Source organism: Pongo pygmaeus, chromosome 14 (genome assembly GCF_028885625.2).
Source record: "Pongo pygmaeus isolate AG05252 chromosome 14, NHGRI_mPonPyg2-v2.0_pri, whole genome shotgun sequence".
Classification (NCBI taxonomy): domain Eukaryota; kingdom Metazoa; phylum Chordata; class Mammalia; order Primates; family Hominidae; genus Pongo; species Pongo pygmaeus.
This window is the reverse complement of record NC_072387.2, coordinates 109,285,287-109,301,951: the sequence shown is the minus strand read 5'-3', so window position 1 is coordinate 109,301,951 and position 16,665 is coordinate 109,285,287. Positions and strand designations below refer to the sequence as shown.

The 16,665-nt window shown below is 48.4% G+C and overlaps 1 protein-coding gene across 1 annotated transcript in view; it reads right to left on the bottom strand.

The window, feature by feature from the left end:
- Positions 1-4,206: 4,206 nt before the first annotated feature.
- Positions 4,207-16,665, bottom strand: part of UBAC2 (UBA domain containing 2) — a 187,149-nt gene continuing 174,690 nt past the window's right edge. The window contains exon 9 of the mRNA XM_054446144.2: positions 4,207-5,407. Coding sequence (XP_054302119.2) covers positions 5,300-5,407 — 108 coding nt within the window. The 3' untranslated portion in view covers positions 4,207-5,299. The remainder of the gene's footprint in view (positions 5,408-16,665) is intronic.

Here is a 16,665-nt window from a genome sequence, read left to right as displayed (position 1 = left end):
AGTCTCCATGCTTCATTGAGCCTGGGTCTGTCTTTGGTGGATGCAAAGCGGTGTGCAAAGGCTCCATGGCTGTACATCATCTGGGGAGAGAACCCAACAGCAAATCCAGCTTTCTGCTCAGGCTCCACCTGGCCACCTTTGCAAAGGCAAATTGTCTTCAAGGTGAGTTGAATCTCAGGAGACACTGTCACCACCAGCCCACTTTAGCATGTCACGGGGCCACCATCCTCCCTCAGTGGCAGGAGAGCACCTTTGATTCCAAGGCCCTGGTCTCCCATTCTGTCTGTGGTGACAGCCAGGTGGACATGGCTTCAGGCAGATGTAGTGGGTTTGGAAGAAAACTCTGGCCCCAGGGGAGAATCGGGCCTGTGTTTCGCTGCCACATCCCTCTAGGTTCCCCTCTTGCGCAGACAGCAAGGAGGGCTGGCCTGAGACGAGCCGTGGGTGCTGCTGGGCTTGGTGTGGGTGGGATGAAGGAGCAGGACAGTCCCAAGAGGAATCTGAGGGCCAACCCTGGAGACCTTCTTGCTCTCCTCCCACTGCCCAGGTTGAGGGGAAGCCCGAAGCAGCCAGGGGAGGGTCGAGGACAGGCCTGGCCCAGGGAGCTGACTTTGGCCTCAAGTCCATCATGGCCCTCAGGATCCCGGCCGAGTTACCCTGGCACCTTCTCTGACCTGTCTCCTCACCTGAAGAGGTGGGCTACACCAGATAAACGCTCTCTAGTTTCAACATTCTACAAACCTGCGAGCCCCCTATGTTTCAGAACAGACAGCCCCTTGGGGAGAAGGGGCTGGGCAGGGGTGCCGTCACATTGGGGAGAGCCCCCCGTGCCTGGGCCGAGTGCGATTCTGGAGGGTTTCTCCAGTCCTTCTGCCTGGAGGTCATGCGGGACTGTTGCTGCTTCTTCCGTTTCGCTGTGGTGAAGTTGGAGGCCCCAGAATCTGTGGGTTTGGCCATTGGGGGACAGCCCCTGTCCCTAAATGATTTTTGTGTCCGGGTGAGGACCATGGTGGGTCGTAACTCGATTTGCTGGTGTTAGTCTGGGAAGATTCCTATTGCAGACCTCTTTCTCCTACTCCTCCACAGACCTAGGTTACTTTTCTTCCCTCCCACTCCAAGTTTACTCAGACTCCCAGGGCAGCTCACACAGAACATTCCAGAAAGGTCACAGAACTGATCAACTTCCCTGAGAATTGTGGACTGGCTATAAGGGGCCTACACACTCCAGCTAGATTCTTGGCACTGTGTAAATTTCTAGGATATTTGAAATTCTCATTAGGCAGGGGGTTTTGCAGACTACAACACTGCAGTTAATAAATAAAAGGGGGCCGGGCATGGTGGCTCACACCTGTAATCCCAGCACTTTGGGAGGCCGAGGGACGGATCACCTGGGGTCAGGAGTTCAAGACCAGCCTGGCCAACATGGCGAAACCTCGTTTCTACTAAAAATACAAAAATTAGCTGGGTGTAGTGGTGTGCGCTTGTAATCCCAGCTACTTGGGAGGCTAAGGAAGGAGAATTGCTTGAACCTGGGAGGCAGAGGTTGTAGTGAGCCAAGATGGCACCACTGCACTCCAACCTGGGCAAGAGTGAAACTGTGTCTCAAATCAAAAATAAAATAAAGTAAAATAAAATAAAAAAGAGGCCAAAGCCATTGTTTCTAGCCAATGTAGATCCTTCGTGTTTCTCTCATTTGAAGATGTCCATCCACTCTGTTAGCCCCCAGGCCCTCCTCTATTAGGGAGCTAGAGACTCCAGGACAGGAGCTTCCTCACCTTCGGTCCTCATTTCGACCTCGATCTTCTCCTTCCTCTAGTTCCAGGGGACTGAACGAAGCATGCTTCCGGTTTCTGCGGTGCCCCGCTTCGTGGCTCCTGAGTGCACCCCATTCTGGGCCTGGCTCTCCCCTTCCCCACTGCCAAGTGCCCTGGTTGAGCCTGTGCCCCACCTCCGCTTTCTCACTGGTCCTTACATTTCCTCTGGAAGCCGCCCCGACTCTGCCCTTGCCCTGGCCCTTCCCAGCAGTAGCTCCGCCCCCCCATCCTTGACACTCCCATCCATGTCCCTGCCTGGGCTGCCCTCTCCTGATCCTCCTGCCACCTCTCCGTCTCTTCCTCCACTCCAGATGCCGAGTTCCTCAGGGTTGCATCCCCAGCCCTCCTCTCTCCTAATTCCCGGTCATCAATTTACTCCATTATCCCAAGAGCAGGACTTGTGATTTGACTCTCTAGTCCCCGCCTCTGTTCAGATTGATTTCCAACATCCAGTGACCACTTCCCCCAGCCCTTCTACCTGAACCCCAAGTCTATCCGTGGCATTGTCCAGCCCTTCTACCTGAACCCCAGGTCTATCCGTGGCATTGTTACAATGTAGCTAGTGGGGTTGTTTCTCCATCAGACAGGGCTGTATTGGCAGGTTATAAATTCACGTGCTTCTGGCAATTTTTATCATGTGTAAGATTTCAGTCTCAGAGCTGGAATTTTAGTCTGGGCTGTAAAGCCCATTTTGGCGTTCTTGGTCCACCCCTTTATAAAAACACTATTGGTTAGGGGAACTTGGAAGCGAAGAAAATACTCCTGATTCTCACAAATTAAGTATCAGGTAAGCTCTCAGGTTAAGATAAAATTCTTAAGTCTATGGTTTTAGACACTTCCATTTCAACTTAAGAACAACTGTAGGAACATAAACTCAGGGACTCACAGAATATTCTAAATGACACTGGAATGTGTTCACAATTTTGTACTCAATTTCCCTAACATCTCCACCTTTCTAACCCAAACTCACCCTAGCTTTATGAATCAGAACTTCACAGGCAGGCTTTCCTTAACGTCAGGAGCAGGGGGTCACTGTGGACAATCTTCCCTTCTCATTTCACAATCTAGAATCTGCTCACCCGAAAATTAAGCCCAATCTGTTACCACGTGCACAAAATCAAAAGGCTAAACCTTTTCTAGACCTTAGGAAGCCCAGTCAACTGGCTCACTGGTGCCCTCCTCTGGCTGGGATGGCTCCGCATGTCTTCCTTGGGGGTGCCACCAGCCTGAAAAAAGAGTCCTAGTGTCTTGACAAGAGGTGTGGGAGCTCTCAGGTATTCAAACTTCTGTGGGGAATGTCTGTGTAGATGTTTTTGTGTCAATATTTGCAGGAAGCAAGAGTGGGAGAGCAACGCAAACCCCAGTAAGACAGAAAACATGGCCAAGCGTGAAAAGGCAGACGTGTGTGTGTGTGTGTGTTTGTGTGTGTGACTGTCCAGAGGGTGGTGATGGAGGGAGAGTGGCTTGGTAGTTGCATGACAAGGATGGAGAACCACGGGCCACCACTGCAAAGGTGAGGACTTGGCAGCTGTAAGGAATTGGGAAAGAGGCTGAAAGAACTAAAGAGAACAAACCAAGCCTGTAGTTGTCTCCCAGCTCTGCCACTATTTAGGTCCTCAATCCTCTACTCTCTAAACAACTGACATAGAGGGTCACTGAGGTTCCTGTGGGCAGGACAAAGGTCTCCAAAATACTATCTCATTCCAAAGGGAATCCTGATTAGCAAACACTCAAGAACAGCTGGCAGGTGTGAATCGAGGCCTCTAATTAGCTACTTGCAAAGGGGCTATTTGCTGCCCCCCAGTCTCCAAGGGAGACCTTTGCCTCTGGTTTGGTTTTACTTGGCTAGGTGCTGTTTGAAGGGGTGGCATGGAGGAGGGGGTGTATTTTTGGTTGTTCTCTGCCTGTGCTCCTTTGCACGGGGAACACAGAGAGTGGATTTTGGTTTGCCTCAGAGGTCAGGCCCACACAGCTTTGCTCAGCACTCAGGAGGTGCTGACTGCAGCCTAGTTAGGGAATGAAGTCAGGGATGTCTCCACCACCGTCAACTGTTCCTTGCAACCCGAGATGGTGCAATTCAGATTCAAGGAGGGGCTTGTGCGTGGGACCAGCTGGGCTCCAAGAAAGTCACTTCGACCCCCCTTTCTGAGTAGCTAGTGGCTCCAGGCAGCCTCAGTGAGGCCGAGCTTCCAGGTTTGCACAGGTAATGCCACTGACCTGGGGTGTTCTGTGGGCAGTGCTACTTACAGGAACAAAAGCACTTCACTCACTTCAAACGAGCACCCAGTCTTCTGAAGAAAGACGAGCAGTGCCGAGGATTTGGTTGACTGGTAAATGCATAGCCTGGAACAAGGCTTTATTTGTACAAGTCTGATAGAAAAATACTGAAGAGTAAAACACATTAAAAACTTTATTGTAAGTATCAACATCTAAATTTGCATCAATTTGATACATCGTTGCTCATTTTGCAGAACATAACAGTTGCACATTGCAAGAGTCAACTTGCTTCGGGTCTTTTCATGCTCATGACGGTCCACCCCTGCCTTCCCTCTCCCTGACCTGCATCCTGTCCTCCACAGTCTGCCCTGCCTCCTGTCGCCAGAGGTTGAAGACCCAAGCCCTGAGGAGAACCTGCTGCCAGGGGGCTGGCTGGCTGCGAGCCAGGAGGGCCAGGCAGTTAGCCCTGCCACAGGGAGTGGCAGGCAAGGGATCATTTCTCCTCTTCCTGGGCTGAGCCCGTGCCAGGCCAGCCACAGAGTGCCCTAGTCAGCCCATGTGGCTCCAGAAAGCCTGCTGTTCTTCTTCTCCATCCCATTTCACCCGCAGCCTAGTGGCTAACTCTGGATACTCTGAGCAAAATTAACCCAAGTTTCATGGAGAACTCCAGAACCTTGAACCAGTGCATGGTTATCACCATTCTTTGTTACTAGATGTAGGAGAAGGTACTGCAGAGTCCTCTGGCCTGGAACAGCTCGGGGGAGGATTCAGCTCCCCGTTTATCCCTCAATCCCAGGAGATTAGAAAACAAGTTGGAGAGAAAAAACAGTAACTAAAAAAGTCCATGAAGAAGGATCTGACATGTCCTTTGTGAAATAACATTACCCTCTCCCCATCACGACGCAGGAGATGACATGTTACAGTAAGAGGGTTACAGCAATTCCCCATCTGGAGTGCCATTCAACTGCCTGCAGAAATCTTCCATTTTAATGCATTTTAAACACATTCAAAACGAGTGATGACTCTCCAACCTAGGGAAAATGCCCAATAAAAAATATAGATAGAAAATACATGCTAATGTAATGGCAAACTTATCTCCACACTAAAACGGCAACAGTCTTGCGGTTGAGGGCAGGGGTGCGGTGGAACCTCCCTCTTCCCACAAGAACATCAGCACCAGAGGTGCTCGGTCCCCGGGCTAATCTGATGGTGGGGACCACGCACTGTCACTCGGCTGCCGGTCCGGTCCCAGTGTTGGCCTGGGACTATCAGTGCTGCAGCAGGAAGTTGGTGGCGACATTGAGGTCATTGTTTGAAGCCCTCAGGGCTTCCAAAGCATCACCTCTGGAAAATCCCATCTCCATGAGCCGGGCGACCTGCAGGCAGAGAAAACGCAGAAACCTGAGAGCGCTGACGACATTGCTGCTTATCCCCGGGCCCCAAATGTTCTTCATGTGAGCCTTGTGGCAAAGGTCAAAACTGTTTGCAAAAAAACACCAATTTTCATTTCAATATGGAATCTGATACTTAAAAGTCATACCAGGTACAAATTTTTCAATGTTCAATATGTGTAGCCAATATATATGCATTATCACACGTAACCCTCATTCTACAGACAAGGACATAGGGCTTCTGAGGGTAAAGTGGCCTACTGGGACCAGGCCTTGGGAGCAGGTCGGCGTGAGCTGCCCAGGCTCACTGCCAGGCCACACGCCTTAGCGTCGTTTGATTCCCTATGGTGGGGACCCACGCTCAGCCCTGACATCGCACTCCTGGCGTCCCTGCCACGCTCAGCCCTGGCATCACTGCCACGCTCAGCCCTGGCATCACACTCCTGGTGTCACTGCCATGCTCAGCCCTGGCATCACACCCCTGGCGTCACTGCCACAGAACTGCCTGCCTTTGGGTGCTGGGACTACTTTGACAGCTGTCCCACTCGCAGCCTGGGGCTTACGTAGGCAGCAAAGTGGGGCTGAGCCTGGGGCAGCGACCGAGGAAGGAGGTAGTGAAAGCCACCGAAGCAGGGAGGAGCAGGCGTGCATTGTTTTTGACCACAAATCCTGATTCTGTGAATATGGAGATTTCCTGTACTTTTCTCTACAGGCAGTCTCCAGTATTGAAATCGGCAGTGTTACTAAAGCTTATTTGCAACCTTTTTTCCCAATTAAGAATATATTACAAAAATATTCATGGCCCCAGATCGCCACAGGAATACCTTTTTTTGTACTTATATTAAAATAAACTGCACTTGCAGTAACACCTCGTAAAAGTCAACAGTCTTGTACATGTTGAGTTTTTCAGCCACTTGCGCATTAAAGAGGCTTTTGTGGGTTCACCTGAGGACTTAGTCAGAGTTTCCAATTTTTCTTTCCGAAAGAGAGCGAGCTATTTGGTGCTACATGGTGGAAAGAGAAGGGGCCCAGTATCACCACCCCTTCCTCTGCTCAGGGGACTCAGGGGGTGTGAGTGGGGACTATGGCACGGGGTGGCTGGAGGAGGGGCCGGGCATGGGCCTGGGCATGTGGCTCCAGAAAGCCTGCTGTTCTTCCTCTCCATCCCATTTCACCTGCAGCCTAGTGGCTAACTCGGGATATTCTGAGCAAAATTAACCCAAGGACTCAGCAAGGTGAGGAAGAAGGTGCAGAGAGGAGAGAGGCAGGTGGGGGAGGGAACCTCCCAGTGACCACCCAGGCCCAGACACCCAGACCCCTCCTCCCCCAAAAGCCTTAGGGAAGAGTTGAGGGCAAACAGGGACAAGCAGTGGACACTGCTCAGAAGCTGGAGTCCAGCCAGGGCTTTTCCAAACGGGGGGTGCCGCCCATGTCATGGGACCACTCAGTGGGTGAGGACTAGGCTTACAAATGCACGCAGTGAGTGTGCTCCTCCCTGGAACGGTGCTTTCAACCCTTAGCACAGAGACTGACACAGAGCCCTGGCTAGGAAGCCAAGAAGGGCTGCCAGGTAGGTGTCTTTTAAACGCCTTGTGGTGGGGAGGGCTGTCCTGGGACAGCAAGATGCCCAGCACCTGGGACACTATGGCGCCCTCAGGTGACTCACGATCAGCTGCCCAGGGCTGGTGGACAGTGTAGAGCGAAGGCAGAAACCTTCTAGTTTGTTTGCCCACCAGAGGAGACAGTGTCGTAGATTAAAAAAAAACAAAAAAAAAACACCAAAAAACTCCCACAAAAACAGTAAATAACAAAACTAGAATTGAAAATAATTCATTTTGGTTGGCTGGAAAATGATCAGATGGAATTTAACAGAGATATGTACAGTCCTAGACTTAAAAGGTCAGGTAGGATTTGAGAGACCTGACTCGAGAGCATTTTATGTGAAAATTCCTGAGTGTTTTCAGCAGGCCCAGCTTAACTGGCCACACCAGTGATGCAGCTCCTTACACAAGAGCATGCACAGGCGCACACACACACACGCACACTACTAATGCATCATATGCACATCAGCTGTGGCTGAGTGCCCTGGCCTCGCTGCCAGGTGGCTGAGAATGCTGCCACCCTGGTGTTCCGCCTTTCACGAGCTGCCATCCGCACAATGCCACAGCTCTTGATTTTGCCCTTTGAAGTAACTGAGAACAACCCTATTCTCTCTTCCTACATAAAGCGCTTTGCGGGTGTGACAGCCCTCTCCTTCTTCCCTCAACCCCACTGGCTTTTCTCGGCCCCCACCCAGGCCTGTGGGCACCGTGGCTTGTTCTGCCGTGTTGCTGTCTCTGCCCTCTGCCCTGAGCCTGCTGACTCCTCTTCCCCTGGTGGGTCTTGGGGCCCCTGCCTTTTCCCATGTCTCCCAGACTAGAAGGCCCCCAGAGCGAAGTCCTCATTGCCCCACTGCCTTCTGTCCTGGGCTCCCTGCAGCTGTGTCTGTGGGGCGATAGCTTCTCCCCACCACTGTGAACTCCCAGTATGAGGGCTGTGGCTGCCTTTGCTCATTCCTGTGTTTCAGGATCCAGTTCCTTTCAGCCCATCCCCTCCCATTTGTGCACACCGTCTCAGAACACCGTGCCCAGAACTGAGTGTGACACCACGGGTGTCGTCTCACCAGGGCAATGAGCAGTGAGGCCACTGCCCTCCAACAGTCTGGGCCCTTAGCTTCAATGAGAGGAGGAATGCATTAGTAGTGTGCATATGTGTGTGTGTGTGTGAGCCTGTGCATGCTCTTGTGTAAGGAGCTGCATCACTGGTGTGGCCAGTTAAGCTGGGCCTGCTGAAAACACTCAGGAATTTTCACATAAAATGCTCTCGAGTCAGGTCTCTCAAATCCTACCTGACCTTTTAAGTCTAGGACTGTACATATCTCTGTTAAATTCCATCTGATCATTTTCCAGCCAACCAAAATGAATTATTTTCAATTCTCGTTTTGTTATCCACAGTTAATCACCTCCCTCAAACTTGTATCATGCCTAAATTTGATTAGTAAACCTCTACAACTTCGTTCAAGTTATTATTGATGAAAATGTCAAATAGGTCAGGTCAAAGAGCCCAGAACTCTGTGTTCAAGGGGTTAATCAACATTTTTAATCAGTTTCAAACTCACTTTATTGCACTGTCATTATCCATTCTGCATGTCACCAACATCTCTCATAAGCTGATGAGATGTTGTCAAAGGTCTTGGTGATATCTTGCCAACAGGATTGGTTTGGTGTCCTAGACCACAGCTGTCTTTTCAACGTTCACAAATCATCTATTTGATAATAATCTGTTTAGGCTTTTGCCAGATGTGAAACTTCAATTCTGCCACTTGGTTCTCAGAATTCACACTTTCCTTTTCCTTAGGAACATTTTCAAGCTAAGTGTTCCTCCCTGTGCTTTCTCAAGCCTCCATCAGGTTGTGCAGGGAGAGGGACTGCAGGACTCAGGCTGGATATGTGTCACGTGGAAGGAAAACTCTCTCTGATCAAGGTGGTCTTTCCAATCTTGGGTGGAAATAACCTGTATGATGTTTCCTCCAGTTACTTCCAGTTAAGTACCACTGTCATTGGTGGAGATAACTCAGGCCAAACGGGAGCTGGCCTGCCTTCCTTCCACCTATTATCCACCACCATCATGCCATGGACCCCAAACAACTTGGCCACTCTTAATGACGTTTATTTAAATGGCTTGGAAAAGCTACCTTTACTACTACCTGTAGTACTTCAAGCACAGCTGAGGACTGGCTGCTTTTTTGCACCCAGCCAGCACAAACAAATCCATTTGCTGTCCACACTCAGCAATTTGGAGATTTGGCAAATCACGATTCATAATCTGGAGTGATGAAGTGTGACTTTAGGCCACAGCTCCACCTGGCACTTCAGCTCTCCCTCCACTGATGATACATTTGGTTTGGAATCCAGAGGATGCTGATAATGGGCTGGCTACACACAGGTCACCAACACAGGGCAGCAGCACAGACTGCATGCAGGCCCTGCTCTGGAGAGGGAAGAATCCCTTAAGTCTGGGATGGCTGGGCTGGGTTGTAAATCATGCAGGTGACATCCTAGAGTAAGAATGAAAGCTTTCTATGTACACGAGACTTCCTTCTGAGTTCATTCTCTCAGACATGAACGACATGTGCCGCGGTGCTGGTTTTGACAACTAAGACTGGCTTTTCACAGGTCTTGGCAGAAGACAGTGTCTGCTGTCACAAGCTTGCAACGGGCTCACTCTTCATCCTCTGAGGGGCAGATCATGCCCCTTTAGCCAAAGCTGGCTTCAGAACTTTAAGCAATTTTTATGGGTGAGAAGACAAGTGTGATAGGAGAACTTTCATTGCCCACTGACCTGGTATTTTCACCAGATTAAAAACAATTGCTAAGTAGCAATAATGTTAGCACAGTTCTTTAAAAAAGAATAAACAATTACACTAAGAAAGGGTACCTGAAGGTTTCCCATAGTGTCCAAAACTAAACATCCATGGCAAACTGAAACTGCATGCTTGGGCTTGGGTATGCGACGACAACCAGCCAGCAAGGACGAGAAGGGTCAGGGGACAGGTGTTCCGATGGGTGCTTACCCAGTACTCCCCAGTGGAGGGGTGCGGTGCAGTGCTCACAGCCCTGCAAGTTAGCCAAGTGGCCCCTGCTGTCCTTTCTCTATGTAGTTTCAGTGCTTCACCATATAGACAGTAAGAACTGGAACAAAAACTAGCAGCACAGAGAACAGTTGTCTGTAGGGCTCTTTGGTGGACACTAACAATTATTGCTGGGGCTCTCATTATTCATCTGCTCAGAGAAGCCCAGCACACCCAATTCCCACACATCTCATTACGGTCTCTCCTGGGAAAGCTTATTTGGCATGTGAAGCATCAACTCCTGTGCTCAAATTACAGAAAGACGAAATTGAGGCCTGTGCAGATGCGCAGTCAGGTAAGCAAAACACAGGTTAAGCATTCCTAATCTGAAAATTCAAAATCGAAAATGCTCCAGAATTTGAAACTTTTTGAGTATCAACATGGCAGTACAAATGGAAAGTTCCACACCTGACCTCATGTGATGGGCTGCAGTCAAAATGCAGGCCACAACATGTAGTTTATTCGGTGTCTCCAAGGGAAAAGAGAGCCTCTCACCCTCCTTCAGCTGTGACGTGCCTTTTCTGCACATGCCGCCATTCCCCTACGCAAGCACATGCCAGTGGGCAGGTTCCCCACAATGCCCTGCATGGGGCCAAAACCCACATGCATCACTCACTGTGTTTTTTTTGCTTACTTTCTGCTCTGTGTTATAAAAATGTTGTTAAAATATCTAAAAGGCCTGCAGATACCCTTCTGGGTAACAGTGATAAGAAAAAGATTTATGTTTATCTATAGCACAGAAAGTCAAGCTGTTGGAGAAAGTGGAGAGCAGTATAAGTGTGAAACGTCTTACAGGAGAGTACGGTGTTGGAGTGACCACCATATAGGACCTGAAGAAACAGAAGGATAAACTGTTGAAATTCTGTGCTAAAAGTGATAAACAGAAATTAATGAAAAATAGAGAAACACTGCATAAAGCTATAAATGAAGATCCTGATCATGTACCGAGGATGGATCCCTTGGTGTTGCAGTGAACACCTGCCACTTAATGCTATGTGGGTCAGGAAACAAGCAAGGATCTATCAGGATGAACTGAAAATGAAAGGGAACTATGAATATTCAACATGTTGGCTGCAGAAATTTAAGAAAAAACATGAAACCAAATTTTTTAATGTGGTGATAAAGCATCATGAAGCAGCAAAGATATTCATTGGTGAGTTTGCTGAGGTCACTGCTGACAAAAATCTGATGCCAGAACAAGTCTATAATGCTCATGGAACATCACTGTTTTGAAGGAGTGAATTTCTTACCAGACCATTAGTATGCTAACAAAAAGGTATGTTTAACTAGGGATATCTTTTCTGATTGGTCTCACAAACATTTCGGACCTGCGGCTTGTGCTCACTGCAGGGAAGCTGGGCTGGATGATGACTGAAATATTTTGTTATACCTTGAGAACTTTTATGTTCATCCTCCAGCTGAAATGCTCATCAAAAATAATGTTTATGCAATGTACTTTTCCCCAAATGTGACTTCATTAATTCAGCCATGTGGCCAAGGTATTCTTAGATCAATGAAGGATAAATATAAAAGTACCTTCTTGAACAACATGCTAGCAGCAAATGAATGGGTACGGAAGATTTTCAACAGGTGTTTAGTGTGAAGGATGCCACACATGCTGTTGCCAATGCATGGAACACAGTGACTGAAAACACAGCTATGCAAGCCTGGCACAAGCTCTGGCCTGTGCTATGTTCAGTGATGATGACGAACAAGGTGGTGACTTTGAAGGATTCCACATGTCAAGTGAGGATAAAATGATGCCTGACCTCCTAACAGGTAAAAAAAATATACCTTCAGAGTCTGTCAGTAAGCCGGAAGAAGTGGATATTGAAGTTTTTATTTTTTATTTTATTTCTGAGACAGTCTTGCTCGGTCACCCAGGTTGGAGTGCAGCGGCGTGATCTTGGCTCACTGCAACCTCCACCTCCTGGGTTCAAGCCATTCTCCTGCCTCAGCCTCCCAAGTAGCTGAGACGACAGGCATGTGCCACCATGCCTGGCTAATTTTTGTGTTTTTAGTAGAGATGGGGTTTCACTATGTTGGCCAGGCTGGTCTCAAACTCCTGACCTCAAGTGATCTGCCCACCTCGGCCTCCCAACTTGCTGGAATTACAGGCGTAAGCCACTGAGCCCAGCCAGATATTGAAGTTTTTAACATCGATAAGGGGGCTCCAGCTGTTCATTAATTGACCCACGGTGAAATAGCTGAGATGGTTCTGAGTCAGGGTGACTGTGACAACAGTGATGATGGAGATGACGTTAACACTGCAGAAAAAGTGTCTACAGACGACGCAGAGAAAATGTGTGATGGGCTTACTGGACTAGAGCAGCATGCATTTTGGATAAGGGATATTCAACTTGTAGGGACAGAAAACCAGGTTCATGCTTCCGTGAATTAAAAATGCAGGGGAGGCTGCATGCTGTCTTAGGTCTGACTTCAGCGCAGGGCGGCAGGGAGACCCGAGCTCTGGAGTTGGCCTCGTGTGACCACATGCAGGGGACCAGGCTCTGGCTGTTTCCTTGCAGTTTGGGAGATGAGAGGAATGCATGTGAGAAGCCCAGAACAGAGACGGGCACATGACAAGCACTCAATAAACATGACCAGCGCTCAATAAACATGACCTCTCAGGACCACTATTCTCCTATGGAGGGCAGCAGGGCCAGGTGTGTGGTGGGCCCTAAAGAAGTCAGAAAGACAGGAGCAATCTTTTTAAATGGTGAGCATAACATTCTAACAAAAAGCCTGTGTTGTTGTAAAATACACTTTATGTATTTATAAAGTTTAGCAAATACACAACTCTGATGACTATATAAATAATGATATTTATAGATGGTCAGCCCACCTCTCTCCCTATCAAAAGCACCGTATTTTAGCCACAACACACATTAACTCACACTGAAACCCTGGACTACTTCATTTTCTCTGCAGGCTGCTTCCTGTCTTTGTAGTCCAGCTACTGGGATGAGAAGCATCAGAACTCACCATGAGCACCTGATCCGATCTAACATCCACAGGAAGAGAAAGTTTCAATGTAAAATCTCCCGATGTCAAGTTGTTAAAGTAGAGGAACAAATGTTTAAAGACGGTCTCCTCTGCTCTAAGGACTGGCACTAGGTACTTGCATGAGTTGGGTACTGGGTTACGGCCTTGCATGGATCTGGTCTCCCTCATAGACAGTGAGCTCCCTGAGGGCTGGCACCAGGCCTGGCTTGCTTCCCCCCAACACAGAGCCTGACACACCCGGTGCCCAGCACCTGTTAGAGAAGGCTGAACATGAAGATCAAAAGTGACCAATAAACATGTGGAGGGCAAAATGAGAATGCTGGTAGGACACTGAGACTCTGAAAAAGACTGTGCTAGGACAGACATATGTTCTGGTGTGGGTGGAGGCAATGGCGAGGCGAGGCGTGGCGCTGCATGCTGCAACTTCGTCAGCGTTGGCTTGATGGGCTTGCGGTCATTCATTGGTCTGGAAAATTTTAAAAATGTCTCAAAGAAATTTTCTAAAAAGGCGTTCTTCCAACATTCCCTCTCCATCTCAGAGCACAGTCAGTACCTTTCTCCTGCTCAGGCATCATAAGAAGTTTCTGTCTAAAAATCCTCACCACAAAATATCAGATTAGAGTGCAGCTTGGTTTCTAGCCCCCAAATCGAAATGATGCCTTCCTCTAACTTCATTGAGAAGCCAGCTCTAGTTGGGTTCACCTCCATCGTGCTATGCTTTCCTGTCTTCCACATCTACTTATTTCTTATTTCTAGACACTAACGCTCCCCAAATGTAACATCCAGAGCCTGCTTTCCTTAACAGAAAACCTGACTTCCAGAGGTGAGGAGCAGAGATAAGGCCACTCAGAGGACACCAAGGTGCGGCTGGTGCTGCGGCAATGGCAAACTCCAGCTCCGCCCTCACGGGGATGAAGACCCACTCTGGAGGTGTCCAGGGTGCCCCACCAGAGCCCCCACAGGGATGAAGACCCTCTTGGAGGTGTCCAGGGTGCCCCAGTGGAGCATGGCGTGACTCCATCAACTGCCTTTCGTCACGAGCTCCTGAACCACAGGCGTCAGCAGCCCTCCACCAGCCCTGGTGTGACACTTCCACATGGCTGGCTGACCAAGGCAGGGGAGCATGACAGAAATAGGCATTGCCACAAGAGCACTGTCACTGTCACCTGACAATGTCCCAAAGGAGAGCAAGATGGAATACATTCCCCTATAACGTGCTTTTCAGAGAACCCACTGAATGAGGAAAACACCCTAGAGATGGAAATAAATCTGTACCAGTTTCTCTTTCCTTATTTTTTATTTTTAAACATCTATGATTGGGATGTGTGTCCCTACTACCTCAAGATAATTCTCATTTAAGAAAATGCCAGCCTGGGCGACCCTTGTCTCTACAAAAAAAAAAAAAAAAATTAGCTGGGCGTGGTGGCATGTGCCTGTAGTTCCAGCTACTCAGGAGGTGGAGTTGGGAGGATGGCTTGAACCCAAGAGGTTGAGGTTGCGGTGAGCCATGATAGCACCACTGCACTCCAGCTTGGGATACAGAGCAAGACCATGTCTCAAAAAAAAAAAAAAAAAAAAAAAAAAAAAAAAGGGAAAAAGGAAAAGAGAAAAGAAAATAAACGAAATCCCACTTTGGTATTTTACTTGCAATTCAACTCCTCTTTGACATAAGTAAAATAGGACATTCATTCCAATGAGATTTCTAGCAACTCCCCTCAGTGAAAGACTCCTTTTGGTTTATTCAAACTAGAGTGTGGTTTTCTTTAACTTCCCTTTTAGCTAAGCACGTCAAAAACAAATTTTTTTTTGGGGGGGTTTTACTTCCCATATTCTGACGCTTGCAGAAAGCGATGCCCACCTGAAGACGGCCCCCACCCGATCCTGTGCTCACACTGGGTGCAGGGTAGCATGCACACCCTGTTGGGGGAGCCCAGATGTGCTGGGCCTGCCTCGCCCACTGCTGTCATAGCAACTGGCACCGGTTACCTGTTGGCACCAGCTGCCCACCCCCATGCTGACGCATGGCAGAGACCCTTGCAAGGCAGTGCAGCCCCCACCCCCCTCTCCCCGTCTGACCACTCTCTCCCTTGGGAGACCTGCAGATCCCCCCTCCTTTCACATCTCTTGGCTGAACTCAGGTTTCTGGTTATTACATACCCCTGCCAGGGCTCTGGGCTGCTCTGAGACCAAGTGTGTCTAGAGCCTCGTCAGGGTCTTGTATGGAGCAGGTCTTTAGTTAAGGCTGGCTGAGCTCCTCTGTGTACATCTCTCAGAGCACCCAGCAGAATGAGACACCCCACAAAAGTTGGTTACTATTTGAGTACCATCTAGTATTTCATTGTAACACATCTAACTTTGGGATCTTGTATAGAAAACATATTTCCAATCTACTAGAGCAAGCAATGGAAAAACCTGGCATAATACCACTCTCTAGCACATTTTTTATGTGAAAACAAGAGTTGTGAAAGGGAAGTTTACTGGCCACACCTTTGTGTTCAACCCCTCTCCGACCGATGCTGGGGCACCTGTGTGTATCAGGCTTTTCATAGGGTAGGAAACAAGGCAGACCTGGCCCCAGCCCTCAGGGAGCTCGCTGTCCACAGGGAGACCAGACGCCATGGGAGGCTAACCCAATACCCAATGTGCTGCCATGCTTGGCTACTCAGAGCAGAAGCACGAGGTGTGCCGCAAAACCAATAAATATTAGAGCCCTGCTTTCAGAAGGTGAGCATTTTAGGAGTTTAGGTGGGTTTTCTGGAGACAGTGGTAAGGATTCCTGAGATGAGAAGAGAGGAGACAGCCTCATTAAGATTTAGATTCTCTAATACTAAATGCATTTTGCTATTTATCAGCTAAGAGTGAAAGCACCTTGTGGGTTTAAAGCCATTCTCTCTACTTGGGCTAATGGATATCTCAGAGACATAAACAGAATCCACACGACGTGTCACGTGAATTGACCAAAATTATGGGACGCCATTGTTTTGGGCTCCAACAAACCAGAAGACCAAACTAAATGGAGTCACTCATGCTAAATGCCACACAATCAAATTGAAACTTTAAGGAAGCAGATAGATCCCAAAACAAGACGACCTGCTTTTTCTAAAAATAGGAGATCCCAGACTACACAAGTCAGCATAATAAGGAACTCCCCTCTGCTTTAACCCTTAAAAAAAAAGCAACCTGAAGTAACTCAATGTTAACCTATCAGTTATTTTTCTATTGCTGTTTCCTTCTTACAAAACACACTGTTCCAGTACTGCCTGGCGGGAGCTCACATTCTGTTTTGTAGAATGGAGGCTGCACTAATTCGTAAGTTGCAAATAAAAGCCAAATAGATCTGTCACTAAATTTGCTGTAATTCTGTCGTTTGACATGCATTATAAATGTATTATTAATATTACTGCACCAAATGGTAACATCTCTTGTCTGGGCAATTGCATCATGTTTCCTGGGCCTGGATAGAGAAAATTATAAGGTTATAACCTGCCCCCTCCTCTGTGTCCAGTCCATCCTCTTGGGAAACCCAATGATGGTGTTTCTTGTGTGAGATCCCGCATGGTTCCTTGGT